General features: G+C 44.0%; 1 protein-coding gene across 9 annotated transcripts; it reads left to right on the forward strand.

Moving 5' to 3' along the window:
• On the forward strand, positions 1-27159 carry CLEC10A (C-type lectin domain containing 10A). 9 transcript variants are annotated; one of them, XM_082604996.1, is made up of 10 exons: positions 1-1688; positions 2509-2697; positions 4047-4163; positions 4699-4803; positions 4892-4963; positions 5060-5131; positions 5291-5377; positions 5467-5618; positions 5883-5989; positions 6117-6618. In XM_082604996.1, exons 2-10 carry the CDS (start codon positions 2631-2633, stop codon positions 6271-6273), a joined length of 936 nt encoding a protein of 311 aa, XP_082461122.1. In that variant the 5' UTR covers positions 1-1688; positions 2509-2630; the 3' UTR covers positions 6274-6618. The 9 variants fall into 9 exon arrangements, with proteins under 9 accessions (XP_082461122.1, XP_082461123.1, XP_082461120.1 ...); XM_082604997.1 differs by having other exon boundaries at positions 4699-4794; XM_082604994.1 differs by having other exon boundaries at positions 1-202; positions 1503-1688; positions 4892-5131.
• The last annotated feature ends 370 nt before the right edge of the window (positions 27160-27529 follow it).

The following is a 27529-nucleotide window of genomic DNA, read 5'->3' on the forward strand; positions in this document are numbered from 1 at the left end:
TAATGCAAAAATGTTGATTATCCCCAATTAAAGTGTGAAACTAATACAGTACTGGGGTCGACACAGAGATGAGAGACCCAGACCCCGCTCCCAGGAAGGACTTGCTGCCCAGTTGTGGGGAGTGTAACTTGTGCACACAGCCACCTCCCCTGAGGTCTCACCCCTGCTGCGGTGGCAGCATCTGGTGACTGAGCAACGTCAGGTAATAAAGGCCCTAGTTCAGCCCAGTGATGAGCAGCTCTGACAGGCAGTGCAGTTGGGTTGGCTAAAGCTTTGTGGGGTCTTTGCATCTGTTTAACTTCTTCCTCTGCCCCCTCCTTTTCTTTCCCCATCCTTTCACAGATGTTGATCCCTAATAAATAGACTGCACCCCAAATTGGCTTCCAAAAACCCAACCTGTAACGAATACTAATTAAAATACCAAACACCAAATACAAGCAAAGCAAGAAAACAAAACAAAACTGGAAACAACCTAAATGTTTATCAATAGGGAAAAGCTTAGTCAATAAATTATGGCACAGATTATGAAATGATATGAAGATGAAAAATGAATAAAGGACATTTTATGAACTGATATGGTAAAATGTTCCTGATACATTGTTAAATGAATTTTAAAAAGCAAGTAGCAGAACACAATCCCATTTAATTAGAGAATAGAAACTGAAATGTATTTGCTTTCCTTCCTCCCCTTTTAAGACACTAAGAATCCTTCTTACCGTGAAAAGATTGTGTGTGTGAATTCAGAGCAGCCCCCTTAGAGGGATTTACAGAGTTGACAGGATTAAATTGAATCCCTTTCGTGAGGACAGTGTATGTGGAGAGAGCCCAGGCTAGTGTGTCCGGCAGCACTGGGCTGGAAATCTGGCTCTTTTGCTTACCAGGTGTGAGATCTTGGGCAAGTCACACAATGGCTCCGAGCCTAAGTCCATCATCCAAAATTCCTCCCAAGGTTCTTGTGGAAATTGAATAGTTAATGCAAGTGTCTAGCACAATCCTTATCAGATTTGCGTGCTCAGTAAATTCTGTTCTTTCCCTGGCTTCTCCCCTCCCATTCCGGCCAGGAAATCCTACTCTCCACCACCTGCTTCCCTCCTTCCGAGCGGAGTGAAGAGAGCTGGTCAGAGCTAGGGGAGCATGATGGCTGAGGCCCCAGAGGAAGATCAGATGCCAGGGACCCCGGGTCAGGATTGAGCAAGAGCAGAGCAATGGGCTCCTCTGGACCCGGGTTTGCAGTGATGGAGACACCAACAATTCTGAGGTCTTCAGATGCAGGAAGTGAAAGGAGGTGTGGGGCAGACTGCACCTCTGGCTCCTTCTGGTCCAATGCTTCTCTCCCAAATGGTAAAATTGAGGAAGTCATGGGAGCTCAAAAGAAGCGGAAAAGGAGTAGACACTCCCTGCAAGAGGAAAGAGAGCTGGCCCCATATCCAGCTGCCCTGTCCACACCACGTCTGCCTGCGTTTTGATTTCAATTCCTTCTTCTTGTTTACTGCCCCAATCAGGGAAACGGGAGATTCCCAGATTATAGACTCCTGGTCTTTCAGACACAAAGACCAGCAGGTCTCCAGTCACTTAGGTGGCTCCTCCTTCAGTCACCTCCATCCCAACTCTCCAGGATTTAGTTTTCTCCAGCTCTGGTCACTGCTGCACAAAGAACTCAAGAATCATAGCCTCTGGACTTTTCACAGGTAACCAGGTTGGGGATGCAGGTGAGACTAAGGGGGCAGGGAGGATGTCAGAGAAAGCAGGGAGAGGGGACTGTGGGTCTTAGGTGAGACTGAATGGGAAGATATATAAGGGGGCAGCTTGGGGATTTAATGACCGAGCAGAGATTTTAGACTCTCTTCCCTTCACTGGATGCAGATTGAATTGTGGCAGCCACAACCTCAGTCACAAACTGAGACTCACACTCAACCCCTTCTCTAGCCTAGTTCCAGCCCTGTCTTCAGCCCCCACTCCAGCCAAACCCCGTACCAACCCCAGTTCCTCCTTTAACCCCAATGGCATCTTCACCCCAGAGTCAGCTTGAACCTTTGTGGTTTTTTGGCCGTGCAGTGTAGCACGCGGGATCCTAGTTCCCCAACTAGGAATCAAACCTGTGCCCCCTGCAGTGGAAGCAGGGAGTCCCAACAACTGGACCACCAGGGAAGTCCCAAGTCAGCTTGAATCTTAACACCAGCCCCTACCTAAGCTTGAACCTCAACTCTCTCCTATTTCCAACTTCAGCACCAAGCTTCGGTCCAACTCCATCCATGGCTTCAACATGAGTACTGACCCCAATCCTAGCAGGAGACGCAACCTTGATTCCAGCTCCCAGTGTTAGACCCAGTCCTAGCAATACATTAGCTCCAACTTTACCTGCACTGCCAACCCCAAACTCAACCTGACCCTAGCTCAAAGCCCAATCCTGACCCCACTTCTGACCTCAGCTGCAAAGCCAAGCCCATCCCCGTTGCTAGCCTTGACCCTGGGCTTCTTCTCAACCCTCATCTCTTCCCTTATCTCCAGCCCTGCCCGCGGGTCCTACCTGGTCCCAGCCTCCATCTTTATCCCAGCTCCTTCCCCAGCCTGGCCGCTGGCCCTGCCTCTACTTAAGCTCCGACAGCCTCAGAGGCCGTGTTGGTCCAAACATGTCAGTGAAGTATGAAGACCTCCAGTACTTGGAGAGTGAGAAGAAAAGCCAGGGGTTTATAGATGGTAAGATGAATGGGGAAACGGTCTTTCCTAAAATCTCTGAATATGTTTAGAAGGATTTCTGCTGTCATGTCATGTCTGCACCTCTACCATATGTACTGGTGGGGTCTCTCACTCTGAAGGGGAGGCCCCAGCCTCTGGGGACCCCAATAAAAACACGATTCAAAGTCCACAGCAGTCCTGGCTTCCTGTGCTCTGGGGAAGGGCATGAGAGTAAACCCATTTTCTTTCTCTCTCTTTTTTTTTTAATTTTGCCACTTAAAAGATTTACTGGCTATTTATTGTAGCTATTATTATTGTGGACAATTCCAGGAATAACAAAACATAGACCCAGATTAATTACACTGAAGGAAATTGCTAATATTGTCTTTTAAAACCATTGCAGCCATAATGATCGTTGCCTCCCAGCCTGGGCATGTTAAAAGCACCTAGTGTACATTTTCCAGAACTTTATTATTCCTTGTTTTATTTCCAAAGTCTTTTTTTTTTAATTAATCTATTTATTTATTTATTTTTGGCTGCATTGGGTCTTCGTTGCTGCACACGGGCTACTCTTCGTTGTGGTGCGCAGGCTTCTCGTTGTGGTGGCTTCTCTTGTTGCGGAACACGGGCTCTAGGCACGTGGGCTTCAGTAGCTGTGGCATGTGGGCTCAGTAGTTGTGGCTCACAGGCTCTAGAGCGCAGGCTCAGTAGTTGTGGCGCACGGGCTTAGTTGCTCTGCGGCATGTGGAATCTTCCCGGAGCAGGGCTCGAACCTGTGTCCCATGCATTGGCAGCTGGATTCTTAACCACTGCGCCACCAGGGAAGCCCGTATTTCCAAAGTCTTGAGGAATAACTTCTTCGTAGAGTCTTTACCTTAATGGCCAACAGTAAATCTCTTCTCTCCTATAGTTATGTCCTACTTGTACTTCTGCTTATTAATCCAGAGGTCAGCAGTGTGTGTTCCTATGGGCAAGTGCAATGTGCCCCATATTAGTAAACCCATTTTCTAACTTGTTTTCACTGATGAGTGTGAGCCTTCTAAGGTAGTCGCCGTCTCTCTCCTTTGGTCCTCCTGCCTGGTGCCCCAGCTCTGATGATAAGACCTTATACATCGCCATCATCCCCTGTCTGTGTGTCTTTGTGTACATGTGTCCCCAGGGGTGTGAGGGGCCCGTGTGACTGAGCACTTGTGCTGGTCCATGAGGGGTCAGTGGCCTGGACGTCCCCCTGCCCACAATTCTCCTTGTCCAGCCTCCCCCCAGCATCAGCTGCAGCAGCCTCCTCCCTGCAGGTCCCCGTGGTCCTATCCTCCTCCCCGTCTCTCTCAAGTCCTGGACCCTCCTCATCCTGACACCCTCTCCTCTTGCAGGGCTGCCTGCCCTCAAGACCTTCCTGCAGCGGCTCTTCTCCAGCACCCGCTCCTTCCTGCTCTCCCTGGGCCTCAGCCTCCTCCTGCTGGTCGGCATCTGTGTGATCGCATCCCAAAGTGAGGGGCACAGGGTGGGCAGGGAAGACAGAAATAATGGGGTGCAGTGGTGGGGGCACTGGTGGCGAGGGTGATAAATGAGGATGACTGCTGGCCCTGTCACTTATCAGTTGGGGAATGAGGTCAAATTACGGCCCCTCTCTAAGCCTTAGTTTCCTCACCTGCAATATTGTATAAAAATAGTGCCGGGCCTCCCTGGTGGCGCAGTGGTTGAGAGTCCGCCTGCCGATGCAGGGGATACGGGTTCGTGCCCCAGTCCGGGAGGATCCCATATGCCGTGGAGTGGCTGGGCCCGTGAGCCATGGCCGCTGAGCCTGCGCTTCCGGAGCCTGTGCTCTGCAACGGGAGAGGGCACAACAGTGAGAGGCCCGCGTACCGCAAAAAAAAAAAAAAAAAAAAAAAAATAGTGCCCATCCCTTTGGGTGGGGTCACGCTGTAGGGACCCAATGACATAATGCATGTCAAGTGCCCTGCCCAGTGCTGGCACAGAGGGCCTGATAACCCTTAGCACTGATTGTCTCATCCGCCTGATCAGATTCCAAGTTTCAGAGGGACCTGGCAACCCTGAGAACAACTTTCAGCAACTTCACTTCAAACACTACGGCTGAGGTCCAGGCACTGAAATCCCAGGGTGAGCCTGGTATGGAAGGGGGCTCTGGACTGTGGTGGGGTGCGGTGGGAGGGGGGGAGGAACTGACTCCTGAGCCCTGAGTCCCTGTGTTCTCCAGGTGGAAGTTTGCAGGAAATGATAACATCTCTGAAAGCTGAGGTGGAAAGTCACAAGCAGGAACTGCAAGCAGGTGAGAGACCCTTCGGGAGAGTGTGTGCAGGGGTGAGTGCCAGGCACTCAGGGCGGGGGAGAAATGGGAGCAGTCACGTGGTGCCCTCCCCTCCAGCCCGTAACTTGAATGACAAGGTGCTTTCTCTGGAGAGCAGCCTGGAGAACCAGCTGCAGGAACTCAAAGCAGGTCAGGCCCCTGCTCCCCCCCACCTGGGCATGAGGCATGTGGGAGGGCAAGGGGGTTCCTAGGCTGGGCCCAAGGTGTGGACCTCTGGTCTCCAGGGACTCAAGGAGCAGAAGCCACACCCAGGGCACTGTCCCCACTGCCCATCCGTGTGCGTCCCAGGTTATTCCGAAATGCTCTTGCGAGTCCAACAGCTGGTCAAGAACCTGAACTCCCTGACCTGCAACATGCCTGCTCTCAAGAGCAATGGTGAGGGCTGCATGGGGTGGGCCGGCCCCAGTGTCTGCCCACGTCCCTCTGGACAGCACCTCAGACCCTCCCCTGCCCCGGCCCCTTAGGCTCGCAAAACAACTGCTGTCCTACCAATTGGCTGGAGCATGAAGGCAAATGCTACTGGTTCTCTTCCTCGGGGAAGCCCTGGCCCGAGGCTGAGAAGCACTGCCAGCTGGAGGACGCCTACCTGGTGGTCATCAACTCCAGAGAGGAACAGGTGAGGCCCCTAGAGCGCAGGTCCAAGACACGTCCCATTGAAGAGAATGGTTCTCCGCCTTGGCTACATATTGGCATCACCTGGGGAGCTTTTAACAATGACTGCCATCTGAGCCAGACCCTCAGAGGTTTAATTGGCCCCGGGCGTTGGGATAAACAACCCGAATCTCCTCGAAGGGTTTAATGAACACGTGAAGTTCAGAACTGCTAGTCCAAGGAGTTGGCAGGGTGGGGAGAAGTCACCACTGCCCTTCTGTTGTCCCAGGATTTTGTCCAGGCCCATATAGGCTCCTCCTACACCTGGATGGGCCTCAGTGATCTGGATGGAGTCTGGAAATGGGCGGATGGAACGGACTATGAGACCAACTTCAAGTGAGTGCCGCGGGTTTCTGTGCCCTTCTTCCTCGTTCAGCTCGGTCCCTCCAGGGTCTGACCCTCAGCCCTTCTCCCTGACCTGGATTCCGTGCCTCCCTAGCTGCCTGTTGTCCTCTCCCCTCAGGAACTGGAAGCCAGGCCAGCCGGACGACTGGCAAGGGCACGGGCTGGGTGGGGGCGAGGACTGTGCCCACTTCCACCCCGATGGCAAGTGGAATGACGACGCGTGCCAGAGACCCTACCACTGGATCTGCGAGGCTGGGCTGAGCAAGGGCAGCTAGGGGAGCCAACCGCCTGGCCAAGGAAATGGCAGGGCTGGGGGAGGGGGACCTTCTCCTTGTGGGAGAGGAATAAGCCCTGGGAGATTGGAGCACTGCCATTGTTTTGAGTTGGTTTTTTTTTCCCCCCTTAACTTTTAAAAGATTATCTAGAGTTCCTAAGGTATTTTTTTAAGTTCTGCTTTATTGAGGTATAATTGACGCACAAAATTGTAAGATATTTAAAGTGTACATCGTGATTTGATACATGTATGCGTTGTGAAAGGATTCCCCCATCTAGTTAATGAACATATCCATGATCTCACATATTTATCTATTTTTTTAGGTGAGAACACTTAAGTTCTACTCTCTTAGCAAATTTCAATTATACAATACAGTGTTATCAACTATGGCCACTGTGGGTTTTTTTATTTAAAAAAATTTTATCTTATATTGGAGTATAGTTGATTAACAATGTGTTGGTTTCAGGTGTACAGCAAAGCGATTCAGTTATACATATACATGTATCTCTTCTTTTTCAAATTATTGTCCCAATTAAGTTATTACAGAGTATTGAGCAGAGTTTCCTGTGCTATACAGTAGCACCTTGTTGGTTATCTATTTTATTTTATTATTATTATTTATCTATTTTAAATACAGTAGTGTGTATACGTCAATCCCAAACTCCCAATCTATCCCTCCCCCCAACTCTTCCCTCCTGGTACCATAAGTTCGTTCTCTAAGTTTGTGAGTCTGTTTCTGTTTTGTAAATAAGTTCGTTTCTATCATTTTTTAAAGATTCTGTACATAAGCAAAATCATATGATATTTGTCTTTGTCTGACTTACTTCACTTAGTATGATAATCTCTAGGCCCATCCATATTGCTGTGAATGGCATTATTTCATTCTTTTTAATGGCTAAGTAATACCCATTGTATATATGTACTACTTCTTCTTTATCCATTCATCTGTCGATGGACATTTAGGTTGCTTCCATGTCTTGGCTATTGTAAACAGCGCTGCAATGAACATTGGGGTGCATGTATCCTTTTGAACAATGTTCTTCTCCAGATATATGCCCAGGTGTGGGATTGCTGGATCTTATCGTAGCTCTATTTTTAGTTTCTTTCTCTCTCTGTCTCTCTTTTTTTTTTTTTTTTTTTTGGCTGTGCCACGCAGCTTGTGGGATCTTAGTTCCCCCACCAGTGATCGAAGCTGGGTCCTTGGCAGTGACAGTGTGGAGTCCTAACCACTGGACCACCAGGGAATTCCCTATTTTTAGTTTTTTAAGGAACCTCCATACTGTTCTCCATAGTGGCTGTACCAGTTTACATTCCCACCAACAGTGTAGGAGGGTTCCCTTTTCTCCACACCCTCTCCAGCACTTATTATTTATAGACTTTCTGACGATGGCCATTCTGACGGGTGTGGGGTAGTATTTCACTGTAGTTTTGATTTGCATTTCTCTAATAATTAGTGATGTTGAATATCTTTTCATGTGCCTCTTGGCCATCTGTATGTCTTCTTTAGAGAAATGTCTATTTAGGTCTTCTGCCCATTTTTTTGATTGGGTTGTTTGTTTTTTTGATATTGACCTGCATGAGCTGTTTGTAAATTTCAGAAATTAATCCCTTGTTGGTCACATGGTCACCGTGTTTTACATTAGGTTCTCAGAACTTATTCATCTTATAGCTGAAAGTTTCTACCCTTTTACCAACCTCTCCCTGTTCCCCCCAACTCCCGGCCCCTGGCAACTACCCTTCTACTTTCTATCTGTGAATACGACTTTTTTTTTTTTTTTAAGAGTCTACATGTAAGTGATACCATGCAGTATTGTCTTTCTCTGTCTGGCTTATATTACTTGGTATAAATGCCCTCAAGTTCCAACCATACTGTTGCAAATGGCAGGATTTCCTTCTTTATCATGGCTGAGTAATATTCCATCATTTTATATATACATATATATAATGGATATATGGTAGAATATTATATTATTCTTTATCCATTCATCCACTGATAGACACTTAGGTTGTTTCCATATCTTGACTATTGTGAATAATGCTCCAACGAACATGGGACTGCAGATATCTCTTTGATATCCTGTTTTCATTTCCTTTGGATATAAACCCAGAAGTGGAATTGCTGGATCATATGGTACTTCTATTTTTAATTTTTTTAGGAACGTCCATATTGCTTTCCATACTGGCTACACCAATTTACATTCCCACCAACAGTGCCTAAGGGTTTCTTTTTCTCTACATCCTCACCAACTTCTGTTTCTTTTTAACCTTAAAAATCAGCTTTATTGAGGTGTAATTCTTACCCAATAAAATGCACCCACTTAAAGAGTAGAGATGACTCTTGACAAATATGAATGCCTAGGTAACTACCACTCCAATCAAGATAGAACATTTTCCATCACCCCCCAAATTTCCCTTATACCCCTTTGCAGTCTAACCCACTTATTTGTCCCCAGGCAACTAATGATCTGCTTTCTTTCACAGCTAATTGGTTTTGCCTACTCTAGAATTTCTTATGAATGAAATCACACAGTATATACTCTTTTGTGAAATCTGATGTATTTCATGTCACCTGATTTTTAACAACCTTAAAATGGCAGAATGGAGAAGCTAGGTGAGGTCTTGGAAAGTCTTATGTTATTGTGAAAAGAGCATTTTCCTTTCATATAGATTTGAGTTCAGTTCTTTTTCTGTCACTTAAAAGTCAGGTAAACTTAGGGTAATAAGGAAATGTAATTCTTTCATTTCTTTGAAGATCCCAGAGTTGTTGGGAAAAGTAGATAAGATCCCATGTGTATTGGCTACCTATTGCTGTATAACAAACCACCCCAATGCTCAGTGGCTTAAAATAACAAGCATTTATTATACCTCACAAGTCTATAGATCAGCTGGGTGGTTGTTTGGTCTGGCCAGGCATGGCTCATCTTAGCTGGACTGGTTCATGCATTTGTGGTGGGTTGGCTGGGAGCTGGCTGGTCTAGGACAGCCTCTCTGCTGTGTCTGACATTTGGCTGGCTATGGGCTGGGGTAATGGGCTCGGGTAATGGACCATGTTAGGCTAGCCTGGGCTTGTTTGCATAGTGTTTGGGCAGGGTTCCAAGAGAGTAATTTGAAGAGTTGCAGGGACTCTGGAGCCTTAGGTTTGGAACTGAGGGATCACTTCTGCTGCCTCCTATTGGCCAAAGTAGATCACAAGGCACCCCAGATTCAGAGAGTTGGAAAATAGACTCCACCTTTTGATGGGAGGAACTACGAAGCCATATTGTGGAGAGAATGGGTATAGGGAGGGGTGGAAATAGCTATTTTTCTAACAATCTAGCATACCAGGGGAAGCATGTCAGTTATGGAGAAACGGCCCAAAGCTAAAGGTTCCCATTAAGAGAGGACAGGACCCATTCATTACTGTACTGGTACCAAGAAAACTGCCTGGCATATAGGAGTGTCTCAATTAATGTTAATTAAACATAAAGAGGGTGATGTCAGAGGGAAGGTATGGGAAAAACAAAATTTAGCTCCCAGGAAGCAGCACCCTTTCACTTTACCCTGCCCACCAGCATCACATGAAAATCATCAGGATGGAGCAGAGAGAGGTCTTGATGGAAAGTGCTCTGAGGGGACCTGGAACTGATGGGTCCAGAAGACACTGCCCAATGTTCAAGAGATTCCATAAGGAGCAGCAGTACCCAGTGAGTTCTGTGGGCACAAAATACTGGAACCCAGTGTAGCCAAGGGCACAAAACATTAAAACCATGCCAATAATATTCCAAACCAATAACTTCCAGGTCATTTCCCTCATCACTTTATGCAGTCCTACTTAATTAATTCTTGTTCTGCTGGATGTTGGGTCAGCATTCAAGTCTCATGAAGTTCTCTGTGTCTAGACTAGAATAGTCCTGGAAATCGTGACTCAGTCTAATGATGGAACTGACAGTTACCTAAGCAACATCTGCTCAGAAGCCCATACTCCTGAGTGTGTCCCTTGAAATAATAGTATTTAAAAATACTTGGTACCATGCCTTTCCTGAGGCTTTCAGACTACTCTTCTTTTTTGAAGACATTTTTTTAAAGCCACATAGCTACTAACAGGGTCTTCAGGCAAGAGCAGAAGGAAACAGAAAACTTACAGATGGATAAGGTTGAATGGCTACAGTTAATTTATTATAATAACAACCAATATCATAATGGAGAATAATGTTATCTATTGAACATAATACAGAACTATTTTATGAGGATTTGATGTATGTTTCCCAAAGAGGAAGAACATTTTGTGGTCAATGAGGGCACGGACAAATCTCCAACACCTTCCAATCTGTAGAGTGTGCAATCTCTGAAACATTTATATTACAATTAACGTTTTGCCAGTACATATTAACCTAGGGATGGCTGAATTCCCTTTTGATTGAACAGCTCTTCCCATATAGCTCTTAAAATAGTGGTGAGATAGTTAAGAATATGGTGCACACCAAATGAACCTTTTTTGTTTGTTTGTTAACATCTCTCTTTCTCTAAAGGAAAAGAAAATCTTTGTAGTGATCCAGTGACCTTCTGGGGAACCCCCAAAATCGTTTAGGGTAAAAGACACCTTCAGAATTTTATTTTATTTTTACTTATTTATTTATTTTTAAAAGAATTTATGTATTTGATTATTTATTATTTATTTTTGGCTGTGTTGGGTCTTCATTGCTGTGCGCGGGGGCTACTCTTCGTTGCAGTGCGTGGGCTTCTCATTGCAGTGGCTTCTCTTGTTGCAGAGCACGGGCTCTAGGTGCACGGGCTTCAGTAGTTGTGGCACACGGGACTCAGTAGTTGTGGCTCGGGGGCTGTAGAGCGCAGGCTCAGTAGTTGTGGTGCATGGGCTTAGTTGGTCTGCAGCACGTGGGGTCTTCCAGGACCAGGGCTCGAACCCGTGTCCCCTGCATTGGCAGGCAGATTCTTAACTGCTACACCACCAGGGAAGCCCCAGAATTTTATTTTTCTGAATTTAAGGTCTGATCTTGAGAAGGCAAAATTAAAACTTATCAGATAAGTTGGGACTTCCCTGGTGGCGCAGTGGTTAAGAATCCGCCTGGCAATGCAGGAGACACGGGTTTGATCCCTGGTCTGGGAAGACCCCACATGCCACAGAGCAACTAAGCCCATGTGCCACAACTACTGAGCCTGTGCGCCACAACTACTCTGCCCACACGCCACAGCTACTGAAGCCTGCATGATCTAGGGCCCGTGTGCCACAACTATTGGGCCCACGTGCTGCAACTACTGGGCCTGCGTGCTGCAACTACTGAAGCCCGCGTGCCTAGAGCCCGTGCTCTGCAACAAGAGAAGCCACTGCAATGAGAAGCCCATGCACTACAACGAAGAGTAGTGCCCCCTGCTTGCTGCAACTAGAGAAAAGCCTGCACGCAGCAATGAAGACCCAACGCAGCCAAAAAAATAAAATAAAATTAAAATAAATAAAAGTTATCAGATAGGGCTTCCCTGGTGGCGCAGTGGTTGAGAGTCCGCCTGCTGATGCAGGGGACGCGGGTTCATGCCCCGGTCCGGGAAGATCCCACATGCCGCGGAGCGGCTAGGCCTGTGAGCCATGGCCGCTGAGCCTACGCGTCTGGAGCCTGTGCTCCGCTAAGGAAGAGGCCACAACAGTGAGAGGCCCGCGTACAGGAAAAAAAAAAATTATCAGATAAGTTAATTACTTGATTAGGGTTGTAGCATGAATTCTGGAATAAAGAATGGTTGAGAGGGCTTCCCTGGTGGCGCAGTGGTTGAGAGTCCGCCTGCTGATGCAGGGGACATGGTTTCGTGCCCCGGTCCGGGAAGATCCCACATGCCGCGGAACAGCTAGGCCTGTGAGCCGTGGCCGCTGAGCCTGCGCATCCGGAGCCTGTGCTCCGCAACGGGAGAGGCCACAACAGTGAGAGGCCCGTGTACCGCAAAAAAAAAAAAAAAAAAAAAAAAAAAGAATGGTTAAGATTTCTACAAGGGTGACAGTGAAATATTTAAAAAATAAAAATAGCAGAAGGTAACACAATTGTAAGAAACCTTAACACATTCAGCAGTGAGGAACTTTTGCTTGCTGGTTTGAACAAGCAAGGATGTAATAAATTCAGTATAAAGCACAAAAAGTTATTGTGATGAGATATATAATCTCTGCTCTCTCAACAGACCAAATAGATGATGATGGCTTTTACTATTTCTTGTTTAGAGCAGAACAATTTGTTATTTTAATAGAGAAAAAATAATTTTTAGCCTTGCATTAATATAATATTTGGCAGGAAAATATTCTCATACTTTAAAAAATGTTATAATAAACTCATCAAAATAAAACCAATCTTGCCAGTTTTAATACATTCCATTCTTTCTTTTTAGTGCCATTATTTATAGGTATTATATAAAGTCCAGGGAAAATAAATTTCATTTCACAAACCTTCTACAACTTTTTATCCACCCAGGTTTTACCCTTCATTATCATCTTGCACATTCTAGAACAACTAAACACTTTAGGGAAAAAACTACTCTCTTTTTTCCTTGATTAAAAAAATATCACATGATTTTTGCCTACACATTCCTATTTCTTTGCTATCATTGTTTCAGATAGTCTCCACCACTTTGATTAATTATAACTGTCAAGGTAATAAATTTCACAGACAAAGCTGGGAGGCAGGTAATTGAGAACTGTTTGTTATATACCAGGGTCTAAAAATCCAACAAGAATCATGATCACACAACTACAACTCCCTATAGCCACACGCATTCCTTTTACACTTTTTAAAGTGGCAAAATGATTGTTTTAACATAACCCAAGTCAAGAAATATGAAGAGTGTGAGATTTCCTTGAAGTGTCTGAATTTTTGTCCTTCTTGTAAGCTAATGAGCTAGTCTGCCATCACTTTATAGGTATGAGCAGAAGATCTGACACCACTCGGTCAGAGATAAAAGACTTTATTATTCACAATACAGCAAACAGCACGAGCCTCATGTTTGTTTCAGTTCCCTTGTCTTCCAAGCCCAAGGGGGTGACTCAGAGGGACACCAGTGAATGCTGCAGATGCAGTGAGTTTGCATCACAGCAGAGGTACACATCTTTTTTTTTAATTGAACTATGGTTGATTTACAATATTGTGTTAGTTTCAGGTGTATAGCAAAGTCATTCCATTATATATATATATTTTTTCAGATTATTTTCCATTAAAGGTTGTTACAAGATATTGAATATATTTCACTGCACTATACAGTAAGTCTTTGTTGCTTATCCATTTTATGTATAGTAGTTTGTATCTCTTGATCCCATACTCCTAATTTATCCTTACCCCATTCCCTTTCCCTTTTGGCAAGCATAGATTTGTTTTCTATGTCTGTTAGTCTGTTTCTGTTTTGTATATAGATTCATTTGTATTATTTTTTAGATTCCACATATAAGTGATATCATATAATATTTGTCTTTCTCTGACACTTCACTTACAGTATGATATTCTCTAGCTCCATCCATGTTCCTGCAAATGGCAATATTTCATTCCTTTTCTATTCCATTGGGTATACACTACATCTTCTTAAGCCAATTGTCTGTTGAGGGGCACTTGGGTTGTTTCCATATCTTGGCTATTGTAAGTAATACTGCATGTATCTTTTCAAATTAGAGTTTTCGTCTTTTCCAGATATACACCTAAGAGTGGGATTGCTTGATCATATGGTAGCTGTTTTTTTAGTTTTTTAAGGAATTTTTTAAGGAGTTTTTTAAGGAATGTCCTTGCTGTTTTCCACAGTGGCTACACCAATTTACATTCCCATCAACAGTGTACAAGGGTTCCCTTTTCTCCATACCCTCTCCAACATTTGTTATTTGAAGAATTTTCAATGATAGCCATTCTGACCAGTATGGGGTAATACCTCATTGTGGTTTTGATTTGCAGTTCTCTAATAATTAGTGATGTTGAGCATCTTTTCATGTGCTTTTTGGCCATCTGTATGTCTTCTTTAGAGAAATGTCTATTTACGTCTTCTGCCCATTTTTTGATTTGGTTGTTTTTTTGATATTGAGTTGTATGAGCAGTTTGTATATTTTGGATATTAACCCCTTGTTGATCACATGATTTGCAAATATTTTCTCCCATTCCGTAAGTTGTCTTTTTGTTTTGTTGATGGTTTCCTTTGCTGTGCACAATCTTTTAAGGTTGATTAGGTCCCATTTGTTTATTTCTGCTTTTATTTCTTCTGCCTTGGGAGACTGACCTAAGAGAATAGTGCTATGATTTATGTCTGAGAATGTTTTTCCTATGTTCTATTCTAGGAGTTTTATGGTGTCATGTCTTATATTTAGGTTTTTAAACCATTTTGAGTTTATTTTTGTATATGGTGTAGGGGAGTGTTCTAATTTCACTGATTTACATGTAGCTGTCCAGCTTTCCCAACACCACTTGTTGAAGAGACTCTCTTTTCCCCATTGTATATTCTTGTTTCCTTTGTCGTAGATTGACCGTAGGTGTGTTGGTTTATTTCTGGGCTCTCTATTCTGTTCCATTGATCGATATGTCCTTTTTTAACTTTTTTTTTTTTTTTTTTTTTTTTTGCGGTATGCGGGCCTCTCACTGTTGTGGCCTCTCCCGTTGCGGAGCACAGGCTCCGGATGCGCAGGCCCAGCGGCCATGGCTCACGGGCCCAGCCGCTCCGCGGCATATGGGATCCTCCCAGACCGGGGCACGAACCCGTATCCCCTGCATCGGCAGGCGGACTCTCAACCACTGCGCCACCAGGGAGGCCCGATATGTCCTTTTTTTGTGTCAGTACCATGCTATTTTGATTACTGTAGCTTTGTAGTATTGTCTGAAGTCTGGGAGGGTTATGCCTCCAGCTTTGTTCTTTTTCCTCAGGATTGCTTTGGCAATCCTGGGTCTTTTAAATTTTAGAATTATTTGTTCTAGTTCCGTGGAAAATGTCATGGGTAATTTGACAGAGATCACATTAAATCTGTAGATTGCTTTGGGTAGTATGGCCATTTTTTTTTTTTTTTTTTTTTTTTTGCTGTAAAATTTTATTTATCAAACACTGATCACTCAGGAACCCGTCAGAAGGAGCTGCTTTGCTGATCTCGAGAGAGAAGATGGGATTATTTATTTTATTTTATTTTTTTTTTTTTCCCATTTATCTTTTTTTTTTTTTTTCCGTGTAGTTTACTTTTTTTTTTTTTTGCCTTATAACAAATTTAATCAGTTATACATATACATATGTTTCCATATCCCCTCCCTTTTGCGTCTCCCTCCCACCCTCCCTATCCCACCCCTCCAGGCGGTCACAAGGCACCGAGCTGATAGTATGGCCATTTTAACAATATTAATTCTTCCAATCCAAGAGCATGAGGTATCTTTCAATTTCTTTGAATCATCTTCAATTTCCTTTATCAATGTTTTATAGTTCTCAGCATGTAAGTATTTCACCTCCTTGGTCAGGTTTATTCCTAAGTATTTTTTTGAGATGCAATTTTAAATAGGATTGTCTTTTTACTTTCCCTTTCTGATATTTCACTGTTAATGTAAAGAAATGCAACAGATTTCTGTGTGTTAATTTTGTATCCTGCTACCTTTCTGATTTTGTTTATCAGTTCTAGTAGTTTGTGTGTGGAGTTTTTATGGTTTTCAATATATAGTATCATGTCATCTGCATATAATGACAATTTTAACTCTTCCCTTCCAATTTGGATATGTTTTATATCTTTTTCTTGTCTGATTGCTGTGGCTAGGACTTCCAATGCTATGTTGAATAGAAGTGGTGAGAGACATCCCTGTCTTGTTCCAGATTTTAGTGGGAAGGTTTTCAGTGTTTCATCATTGAGTATTATGTTGGCCATGGGTTTGTCATAAATAGCTTTTATTATGTTGAGATATACAGAATCATTTCTTAATGTGGCTGTAACACAGCCACTGTCCATTTTCAGCTTGTGCCCATGTTCTCAACTGATCCATACATAAACCAAGCTTGGGCTTTTTTTCCCCCTTCAAATGAAAACCAGGGAAGAGAACTGATGCAAATGTGGTGGGTGAGAGGGGCAAGGGGTGTTACTTGCTCATGTAGCTCACTTGGGCCCTTTGATCTGGTCCTGCTTAGGCTTGATTCAATTTCCATCTGCTGTATAAGTCTGACCTTATGACTTGGTAGGTCTGACAAAACCCAGTTCATAATGAGAAGTTTCAGATACATGGTCACATTGTATCCTATGGTTAAACATTCCATCTCTTCCAGGGTCCAGTAACATGTCAAAAGCTATTTCTCAAAGTGCATCTAATTCTCTGCTGCAGATATCATGGTTTTATTCCAGAATCTCAGAGGCTTGTGTTGTGATTCTTCTACTGGAGCTTTCCATAAGCTCCATTCTGCATCTAACACCTCCAAAACTTAGTCTTTGGGTCATATGGCACAAACAGCAAGGTTGGTTGCATTGCAGACTTAACCTGCTGTAGTGCCTGTTCCTGCACTGGATCCCATTCAAAACTGGCAGCCTTCTGCGTCACCTGGTATATGGACCAGAGCAGTATTTCTAGATGTGGAATGTGCTGCCTTCAGAAACCAAAGAAGCCCACTGGGCACTGTGCTTTCTTCTTTGTGATGGTGGTGGGGAATGCAAACAGCAATAATTTATCTTTTACTTGGGAGGGATATCCTAGAAATCCCCTAACCACAAGAACCCTGAAGCAGTTATACTCCAACAAAGATGTTTTAAAAAAAAAACTGTAACAGCTTTATTGAAGTGGCTTATCCCTGAATTTTTATAGAGTTTATCTCCCTACATCCTGTAGAGTGTATGTGCCCTACCAAGGCCTCCAGTGTACTAGCTACCTCTTGCTCTTTCTGTCCAATCATCATGATGTCATCAATGTAACGGATCAGTGTGACATCTGTGGGATGTCCAGATATCCAGATCTTTCAGTACTAGATTAAGATAGAGGATGAGAGAGTTAAATAGCCCTGAGGCAGAACTGTAGGTGAATATTGTCTGTCCCATGTGAATATGAACTTTAAAAAAATTTTAAATTTGGGCTTCCCTGGTGGCACAGTGGTTGGGAGTCTGCCTGCCGATGCAGGGGACACGGGTTCGTGCCCCGGTCCGGGAGGATTCCACGTGCCATGGAGTGGCTGGGTCCGTGAGCCACGGCCGCTGGGCCTGTGCGTCCGGAGCCTGTGCTCCGCAGTGGGAGAGGTCGCAGCAGTGAGAGGCCCGTGTACAGCAAAAAAAAAAAAAAAAAAAAAAAAAAAATTTAAATTTTATACTGGAGTATAGTTGATTAACAATGTCATGTTAGTTTCAAGTGTACAGCAGAGTGGTTCAGTTATACATATACATGTATCTATTCTTTTTCAAAGTCTTTTCCCATTTAGGTTATTACAGAGTATTGAGCAGAATTTCCTGTGCTATACGGTAGGTCCTTGTTGGTTATCTATTTATCTGTTTATTTATTATTTTTAAAAATCTATTTATTTATTTTTAAATTTATTTATGGCTGCATTGGGTCCTCGTTGCTGCATGTGGGCTTTCTTTAGTTGTGGCGAGAGGGGGCTACTCTTTGTTGTGGTGCACAGGCTTCTCATTGCGGTGGCTTCTCTTGTTGCGAAGCAGGGGCTCTAGGTGTGTGGGCCTCAGTAGTTGTGGCACACAGGCTCAGTAGTTGTGGCTCGTGGGCTATAGAGTGCAGGCTCAGTAGCTATGGTACATGGGCTTAGTTGCTCCGTAGCATGTGGGATCTTCCCAGACCAGAGATGAAGCCTGTGTCCCCTGCATTGGCAGGCGGATTCTTTGGTTATCTATTTTAAATATAGCAGTGTGTACACGTCAGTCCCAAACTCCCAATCTGTCCCTCTCCCACACCCTTCCCCCAGGTAACCATAAGTTCGTTCTCTAAGTCTGTGAGTCTGTTTTGTAAATAAGTTCGTTTGTATCATTTTTTTAAGATTCTGCATATAAGCGATATCACATGATATTTGTCTTTCTCTGACTTACTTCACTTAGTATGATAATCTCCAGGTCCATCTATGTTGCTGAAAATGGTATTATTTCATTCTTTTTAATGGCTGAGTAATATTATGAACTATTTTTTTGATCTCTTTTCTAATTGGAATGGAAAAGAATTCATTAGTCAAGTCAATAGCCATATACCATGAACCTGAGAGCTTACAAATATGCTTTGACAATAATGTGCACCCAGCACAGCAGCTGAAATGATAGCTTGGTTAAGTCTGCTTCACACTGTGCGAGAAAGAACCAAGTGCAAGCCATTGGTAATACCAAGATGTTAGACCAGAGCAATACCACATCCCTGGAGAAATTCAGAATATTAAAAGATTTGGGGGCTTCCCTGGTGGCGCAGTGGTTGAGAGTCCGCCTGCCGATGCAGGGGACACAGGTTCGTGCCCCAGTCCGGGAGGATCCCACATGCCGCAGAGTGGCTAGGCCCATGAGCCATGGCCACTGAGCCTGCACGTCCAGAGCCTGTGCTCCACAGCAGGAGAGGCCACAACAGTGAGAGGCCCACGTACCGCAAAAAAAAAAAAAAAAAAAAAAAGACTTGGGAACCACAAAAGACCCCGAATAGCCAAAGCAACCTTGAAAAAGAAGAACAAAGCTGGAGGCATCACACTTCCTGATTTCAAACTATATTACAAAGCTATGGAATCAAAACAGAGGGTATTGGCATAAAAACAGACACAGAGATCAATGGAACAGAGAGCCCAGAAATAAACCCACACATATATAGTCAATTAATTTATGACAGAGAAGCCAGTAATATACAGTGGGGAAAGGACAGCTCCTTCAATATATGATGTTGGGAAAACTGAACAGCCACATGCAAAAGAATGAAACTGGACCACTATCTTACACCGTACACAAAAATTAATTCAATATGGATTAAAGACTTGAATGTAAGACCTGAAACCATAAAACTCCTAGAAAAAAACATAGGGAGTAATGTCATTGACATTGGTCTTAGCAATGTTTTTGTGGATCTGACTCCAAAGTCCAGGTAAACAAAAGCAAAAATAAATAAATGGTGCTACAACAAACTAAACAGCTTCTGCACAGTGAAGGAAACCATCAAAATGAGAAGGCAACCTACTGAATGGAGAGAAGATATTGGCAAATTCTATATTCTATGAGGGATTAATATCCAAAATATATGAAGAACTCATACAACTAAATAGAAACAACAACAACAAACAATACAATTTAAATATGAGCAGAGGATCTGAATAGACATTTTCCCAAAGGAGACATACAAATGGCCAACAGGTACATAAAAATGTGTTCAGCATCACTAGTAATCAGGGAAATGCAAATCAAAACCACAATGAGATACTGCCTTACACCTATTAGAATGGCTATTATCTAAAAGACAAGAAATAGCAAGTGTTGGTGAGGACGTGGAGAAAAGGGAAACCTTATGCTCTGTTGATGGGAATGTAAATTAGTGCAGTCACTATGGAAAAGAGTATGGAGCTTCCTCAAAAAATTAAAAGTAGAACTACCATAAGATCCAGCAATTCTACTTTTAGGTATTTATCTAGCAGAAACAAAATCACTATATTGAAGAAATTTCCACATCTCAGTGTTCATTGCAACATTATTTACAATAGCCAAGGCATGAAAACAACCTAAGTTTCCATTGATGGATGAATGGATAAAGAAGATCTATCTGTCTGTCTATCTATCTATAATAGAATATTATTCAGCCATGAGAAAGAAAGAAATCCTGCCTTTTGTGGTAACAGATGGGCCTTGAGGGCATTAGGCTACTTGAAATAAATCAGACAGAGAAAACAAATACAGTCTTACCTCACATATATGTGGAATCTGAAAAAACCTGAACTCATAGATACAGAGAACAGATTGATGGTTGCTGGGGGTGGGGTGGGGTGGTCTGACACAATCTCCATCACAGATTTGATGCTCAGTAAAAATTTGCTACTGTCCCCTGCTCCTCCCCTCCTGTTCCAGTCAGGAAATCCTATTCTCCATCACCCTCTCTCCTCCTTCCCCCCATGGTCTTGAATCCTTGGTTGACTTTTTTTTTTTTTTTTTTTTTTTTTTTTTGCGGTATGCGGGCCTCTCACTGTTGTGGCCTCTCCCATTGCGGAGCACAGGCTCCGGACGCGCAGGCTCAGCGGCCATGGCTCACGGGCCCAGCTGCTCCGCGGCATGTGGGATCTTCCTGGACCGGGGCATGAACCCGTGTGCCCTGCATCGGCAGGCAGACTCTCAACCACTGCACCACCAGGGAAACCCCCTTGGTTGACTCCTACTTCTGAGTGCAGGGAAGCCTAGAGCTGGGCAAGCTTGATGAAGCTGGGTCAGGGGTTCAGATTCTAGCAGGCCAGGTCTGAATTGGGCAAGAGAAGAGAAATGGGTTCCTCTAGACCAGAGTCCATGATATCTGGAGACATCAGCAGTTCTGGGGAATTTAGAGGCAGGAAGTGAAATAAGATGAGGCAGAGGAGAAACGATAAACTGCACCCCTGGCTCCTTCCTGTCCTGCTCCCCCTCCCAAATGAGGAAGTCAGGGAGCTGGAAAGAAGGGGAAAGGAGAGGAAACGCTCCCTGAGAAAAGGGTGCCAGGTGGGGTTCATCCCCCACTGCTACCTAAATAAACCCTTTGCCTGTATTCCAACCTGTTTCTCATTTATGGTCCACAGTCAGGAGCTAGGGGATCTCAGGGTACAGAATGCTGGGCCCTTCACACAGTCAGGAAGGATTCAGTCACTCATGTGGAATCTCTCCACTTTATGGCCCTTCATTCAGAATTTCCAGACCCTGGTACCTGGGCTGCCTGAGGAAACCAGGAATCACATTCTCCAACTTTCAGGTAACAGGACTGAGGAGGCAGGGAGAGTAGGAGGGAAGATGGGGGAGGGTGACTTTGTGGTTTTCGTGGAAATAAATGGGAGTTTGGATCACAGATTGAATTATTAATTGGAGGAGATTGAGACTCTGTCTCTCCACTGACCTCAGGATTGGGTTAGACACATCTTCAAGATAGGTTCCCCTGTCCTCTGTAGAATAAAGAATCCTTCCGAGTTATAAGTCCCTCTGTAACTCTGGGTTTCCTGCTTTGGGCTGTCAGTCACTTGCAGTTACTAGTTCAAATGTCTGTCCAGGGCCTCCCTGGTGGCGCAGTGGTTGAGAGTCCGCCTGCCGATGCAGGGGATACGGGTTCGTGCCCCGGTCTGGGAGGATCCCATGTGCCGCGGAGCGGCTGGGCCCGTGAGCCATGGCCGCTGGGCCTGCGCGTCCGGAGCCTGTGCTCCGCAACGGGGGAGGCCACAACAGTGAGAGGCCCGCATACCGCAAAAACAAAAAAAAAAAAAAAACAAAAAATGTCTGTCCAGCCTCAAGGATGGAGTCCTAGGAGGGAGAGCCACACCTGCCCCTTCCCTGACATAGTCTCAGCTCCTGGGATGGGGTGGAGGGTGGAGGAAGGAGCTTTCCCAAGGAGCAGACACAGTATTTCACAGTCACAGGAATCAGACATCTGAAATGGAATTTTACTTAGTTCTGTATAACCGATCCTGGCATTGCTCTGGAGCACACGTCATCACTAATGGCAGAAAATCACCTTGTCAATTCGGAAGAATCTACTCACTTCTGGATTTTCTGTCCTTTTCAGGCTCAGGTCAATTCTGGATCCTCTCCCTTCCCTCTTCTCCCCCTATTCGTCCTAGGGATGATCATTCTTTTTTTCTTTTTTTATAAATTTATTTATTTATTTATTTTTGGCTGTGTTGGGTCTTCATTGCTGCCTGCGGGCTTTCTCTAGTTGCGGCGAGCAGGGGCTGCTCTTCATTGTGGTGCGCGGGCTTCTCATTGCAGTGGCTTCTCTTGTTGCGGGGCACGGGCTCTAGGTGCACAGCCTTCAGTAGTTGTGGCCACTCGGGCTCAGTAGTTGTGGCTTGCGGGCTCTAGAGCAAACGCTCAGTAGTTGTGGCGCACGGGCTTGGTTGCTCCGCGGCATGTGGGATGTTTCTGGACCAGGGATCGAACCCATGTCCCCTGCTTTGGCAGGCTGATTCTCAACCACTGAGCCACCAGGGAAGTCCCGGGATGATCATTCTTGATGGAGCAGGGCGTCACATTTTCCTCACAGGTGCCATTTCTACTTCCTGTCAGTGAGCCTATTGGTGTGAGGGCTTCTCCCTGAGGTCTTTTGCCAGCCCTTTATCTGAGAAGCAAAGCACAGATCTTCTCTGCTCTGTTGAACCCAACCCACTGTACATTCAATCTTCCTTGTCCCCAGAAATCTGACCCCACCAATAGTCCAAGCGCCAATCTCTTTTATAGGAACCAAACCAAGGACTCACTCACTCTTTCTTTTTTTTTAAAGTTGAATTATAGTTGATTTACAATATTGTGTTAGTTTCAGGTGTGTAGCAAAGTGATTCAGTTATATATATATTTTTCAGATTATTTTCTATTGTAGGTTATTATAAGATATTGAGTATAATTCCCTGTACTATACAGTAAATCCTTATTGCTTATTTATTTAACGTATAGTAGTTTGTATCTGTTGATCCTATATTCCTATTTATCCCTCCCACCTCGCTTTCCCTTTGGTAACCATACATTTGTTTTCTATGTCTGTGAGTCTGTTTCTGTTTTGTATATAGATTCACTTGTATTATTTTTTAGATTCCATATATAAGTGATATCATATGGTATTTGTCTTTCTCTGTCTGACTTACTTCACTTAGATGATAATCTCTAGGTCCATCCATGTTGCTGCAAATGGCAATATTTCATTCTTTTTATGGCTGAGTAATATTCCATTATATATACATATATATATATACACACATTTTATACACACACACACACACACACACACACACACAACATCTTCTAGGCCAGTCGTCTATTGATGGGCACTTTGGTTGTTTCCATATCTTGGCTATTATAAATAGTGCTGCTGTGAACATTGGGGTGCATGTATCTTTTCAGATTAGAGTTTTCATCTTTTCCAGACATATACCCAAGGGTAGGATTGCTCGATCCTATGGTAGCTCTATTTTTAGTTTTCTGAGGAAACTTCATGCTGTTTTCCATAGTGGCTGCACCAATTTACATTCCCACCAACAGCATAAGTAGGTTCCCTTTCCTCCACACCCTCTCCAGCATTTATTATTTGTAGCCTTTGATGATGGCCATTCTGACTGGTGTGACGTGATGCCTCATTGTGGTTTTGATTTGCATTTCTCTAATAATTAGCAATGTAGAGCACCTTTTCACATGCTTGTTGGCCATCTATATGTCTTGTTTGGAAAAATGTCTATTTACATCCTCTGCCTATTTTTTGTTTGGGTTGTTTGTTTTTTCAGTATTGAGTTGTATGAGCTGTTTGTGTATTTTGGATATTAACCCCTTGTTGGTTGCATTGTTTGCAAATATTTTCTCCCATTCTATAAGCTGTCTTTTCATTTGTTGATGGTTTCCTTTGTTGTGCAAAAGCTTTTAAGTTTGATTAGGTCCCATTTGTTTATTTTTGCTTTTATTTCTTTTGCCTTGGGAGACTGATCTAAGAAAACAGTGCTACGATTTATGTCCAAGAATGTTTTGCCTATGTTCTCTTCTAGGAGTTTTATGGTGTCATGTCTTATATTTAGGTTTTTATACCATTTTGAGTTCATTTTTGCATATGGTGCGCTCCTCTTTTTTTCTAATTCCCCTCATGCCCCAGTGGAACCGAATCTCTCCTGGCAAGGGCAGGGAGGCTGCCCCTCCCCCACATTCACCACCCCACCCCACCCCCCGCCACTGGATTCGGTTTTATGCAGTCATATTGCTGTTGATATTGAAAGCAAAACTTCTGGAATCTGAAAAACTTTTTTTAAGACCTTTTTTAAAAACAAATTTATTTATTTATTTGGCTGCCTTGGGTCTTCGTTGCTGCGCGCGAGCTTTCTCTAGTTGTGGTGAGCGGGGCGGGCGGGTGCTGCTCTTCGTTGCGGGGCGCGGGCTTCTTAACATAACTACTGAGCCCATGTGCCACAACTACTGAGCTCGCGTGCCTAGAGCCCGCGCTCTGCAACAAGAGAAGCCACCGCAATAAGTCCGCTCACCACAAGGAAGAGTAGCTCCTGCTCGCTGCAACTAGAGAAAGACCGCATGCCAACGAATACCCAACGCAGCCAAAAAATAATAAATAAATAAGTTTATTTAAAAAAAAAAAAGAATATCAATATCCAGAAAGGGTACAGGGACTGGGAGGAAGCGCAATGAATCTGGCATAGCCAACGCATCGCAAATTGAATTTGCAAGCCGAGGCTTGCAAATTGAACAAAAAGTGTTATATAAAAGCTACATTTTCACAAATTAAAACAACAACAACAATAACAACCTGAATTTTCTTCTGTCTGGCATGAATATATTTTAAAAGAAGACTGTTCCCTAAGTTTAGGAAACTTCCCAGGCTGACTTTCTAATTATGCAAACAAACCCTCTGTTATTCAAAGTTATACAAGACCCTCTTCTGAAAAAGGAATTTGGTCCAAAGGAGATAAAAGTGCTCTTGGGTGATCATGTAAGCTTTTCTAAGTTGATTCTGGAAACAGAGTCTTAAGTAAGGAGAGGATGAGACGGAGGAAGGGCTTGTATGACATGTGTTTGTCTGGACTTGTTTGAATCCCTATTGGAGTCCTATATTAAAAGGACTCTGGTTATAAACTACAGAATATCTCTGGGTTTAGGTAATGCCAAAAGACCATTCATTACACAAGGGTGTCTCACACAGCCTGTTATGGGTTGAATTGTGTCCTCCAAAAAGATGCGTTGAAGTCCTAACCCCCAGTACCTGTGACTGTGACCTTATTCAGAAATAAGATGGTTGCAGCTGTAATTAGTTGAAAGGAGGTCATATTAGAGTAAGGCGGGTCTTTAATTCAGTATGATGAAAGGAGAGAAGAGACACACACACACACACACACACACACACACACACACACACACACACACGGGAGAAAACCACGTGATCACGGAAGCCGATTAAAGGATGGCAACTGCAAGCCAGGGAAGGTCAAGGATTGAGGCAAACCATGAGAAGTTAGGCAGATGCAAGGAAGAGTCATCCCCTAAAGGTTTCAGAGGGAGCATAACCTTGCTGGCGCCTTCATTTCAGACTTCTAGCGTCCAGAACTGTGAGATAATGCATTTCTGTTGTTTTTGCAGCACTCTGTTAAGGCAGCCAGCCATACCTAGGAAACCAACAGGTGACTCTAGGGCAGGGAAGTGGCTAAAGCCCTGAGATAGACTGGAAAGGGGACCTGGAACCCCGAGAGACTCTTTCCTTTCCACCATCCACTTAAGTCCTCTTTCTCACTGCAGACTATAATTCTCTGTTCTTTAACCAACACTTCCCGTGATCATTTCTTGCTTCTTCCTTTGTTCAGGTATACAGGTGGGGGGCAGAAACCAGTCCGGGGTAGCCCCTCCCTTCTTCACTACTAAGGGCTGAGTTATGACTGGTTTAAGCTTATTAGGGCATGCCCACTCTTTTGTCTGTGATTGGTTTAGGGATAGACATATGACTCAGTTTTGGCCAATGACACTTGAGGATCTGGAAACCTTCTGGGGCTTCTGTGAAAGATTTTCTTCCCTGGTGAAAAAGAAAGAAAGAAAGCTGTCTAGGAAGGAACCCTGCTTGTTGCCTTCCTGCTGTGGATGGTTCCTTGTTGAGGACATGATGTTTGGAACAGTGGCAGCAGTCACATGACTATGAAGGGAAGGTCAGGAGTAAGGAGTTACTTAACTGCCGGAGCAGCGTGAACCTACAATGATTCCTTGGGGGAAGGCAGGGAGCTGGGTGATTAGTGGATCCAATACTGGCTAAATGTTGTGCACTGAGTAAGGTGCTCTCCACATCCTGCTTCTCATCCGGAATGAAAACATATACTTCTCTTAGAGTTAACCTACTTGTAGGTTTGGGGGAAAAGGACAAGAATCTGAACAGAATCTGAAGAAAATGTATGACTCATTGGATAGAAAGGAAGATAAATGCCTCTAGTCGTACTCCCAGAATTGTTAGGATTTGAAATATCAGAATGAGTCATAACTGGTCATGTTTTGAGAGTGAAAAAGCAATCCCATTGTGTATTATTCACATGGTGCATGATTACTTCATGGAGGTGGATGGGAACAGTCTATTGCCCTTTATTAGAATAGTTTCAGAATGAGAAAAGAAAAACATTAAGTAAATCAGGATAAGCAGTGCCCGACGCTCCTAATTCCACCACTTTTCCATAGATTGATTTGCACTACCTGAGAATAAGGGGCAGACACCTCTCCCTGCTGTACACAGAGGCATAGCCACTACTGCCTAAAATTAGCCAATCAGAAGTTAACACATAAACTCTCCAGTTTCATATCTTGACTGTGGTGAACTGTGACTAGGAATGGAGTAATTCTATCCCAGAAGATCATAAGGAACAGAATGCTTATATAAACTAAACTGCCTTAGACCTCTGTAAGAAATTATATGGACAGCAGTTGCAAATAACTGAAAAATATTTTTCCCTTCTGTCAGCAAAACTGTTGAGCTCTACTCTGCTGAAGTCCTCATCGGGTTCTACTGAAGCAGCAGATGGACAGGACTGAATGGGAAGTGAAGTCCTTTGCATTATACTCCCCTGACCACTCACATGAATCCTGAGACCTTTACCAGTTCACTGACCACCAATCACAGCCAATCCTGAGATGGAGGCAGGTCTATACTTCTCAACATAAGGGACTGGAATTAACTCCCTCTTGCCTTTGCTGTCCTCATTCCACCCCTGCTCTTCAGGCTTTTCTTGGATTTTCAGGATGTCTCTTTTCTTAAAGTCAAAGAGAGGTTGGGTAATACATCCTCTGGCTCTTCCTGCCTGAAAATCACTCCACTTCCCTGCCTGGCCTTGGGAACTGGTTTTATCAATGTTGTAGTGTCTAAATAGTACATTTTGTAGAATTCCAGTAAAGTAGGCAATGAATCAAACTTCTGATCTTCTGTTTGGAATCTGAGGTGACTCAGCTCAGTTACTCGGCTCCTCCAAGTGGAAGTCGCCTACCTTGGCCATCTCTGCACCCACGTGCTGAGACTCAGTAGCCATGTGCATCCCCACCAGCCCCAGCATCGACACCACAGTGGACCAGCTGGTGTCTCAGCCTCACTGCTGTGCCTGAAATGGCAGTAGCAGCTGTGAGCACTTGCCACTGGAAGTCTCTCTAGTCATTTGATCATTTTTTTTCATAATTTTTTTCATAT

The sequence above is a fragment of the Mesoplodon mirus genome, assembly GCF_964341445.2.
Source record: "Mesoplodon mirus genome assembly, chromosome: 18".
NCBI classification, from domain to species: domain Eukaryota; kingdom Metazoa; phylum Chordata; class Mammalia; order Artiodactyla; family Ziphiidae; genus Mesoplodon; species Mesoplodon mirus.

Excerpts from the sequence above, each read along its gene's own strand:
- CLEC10A (XM_082604993.1), top strand. The coding sequence starts at position 2,631 with ATGTCAGTGAAGTATGAAGACCTCCAGTACTTGGAGAGTGAGAAGAAA. Across the intron at positions 2,698-4,046 it reads AAGCCAGGGGTTTATAGATG|GGCTGCCTGCCCTCAAGACC; the intron begins GTAAGATGAATG and ends CTCCTCTTGCAG. Across the intron at positions 5,132-5,290 it reads GCTGCAGGAACTCAAAGCAG|GTTATTCCGAAATGCTCTTG; the intron begins GTCAGGCCCCTG and ends TGTGCGTCCCAG.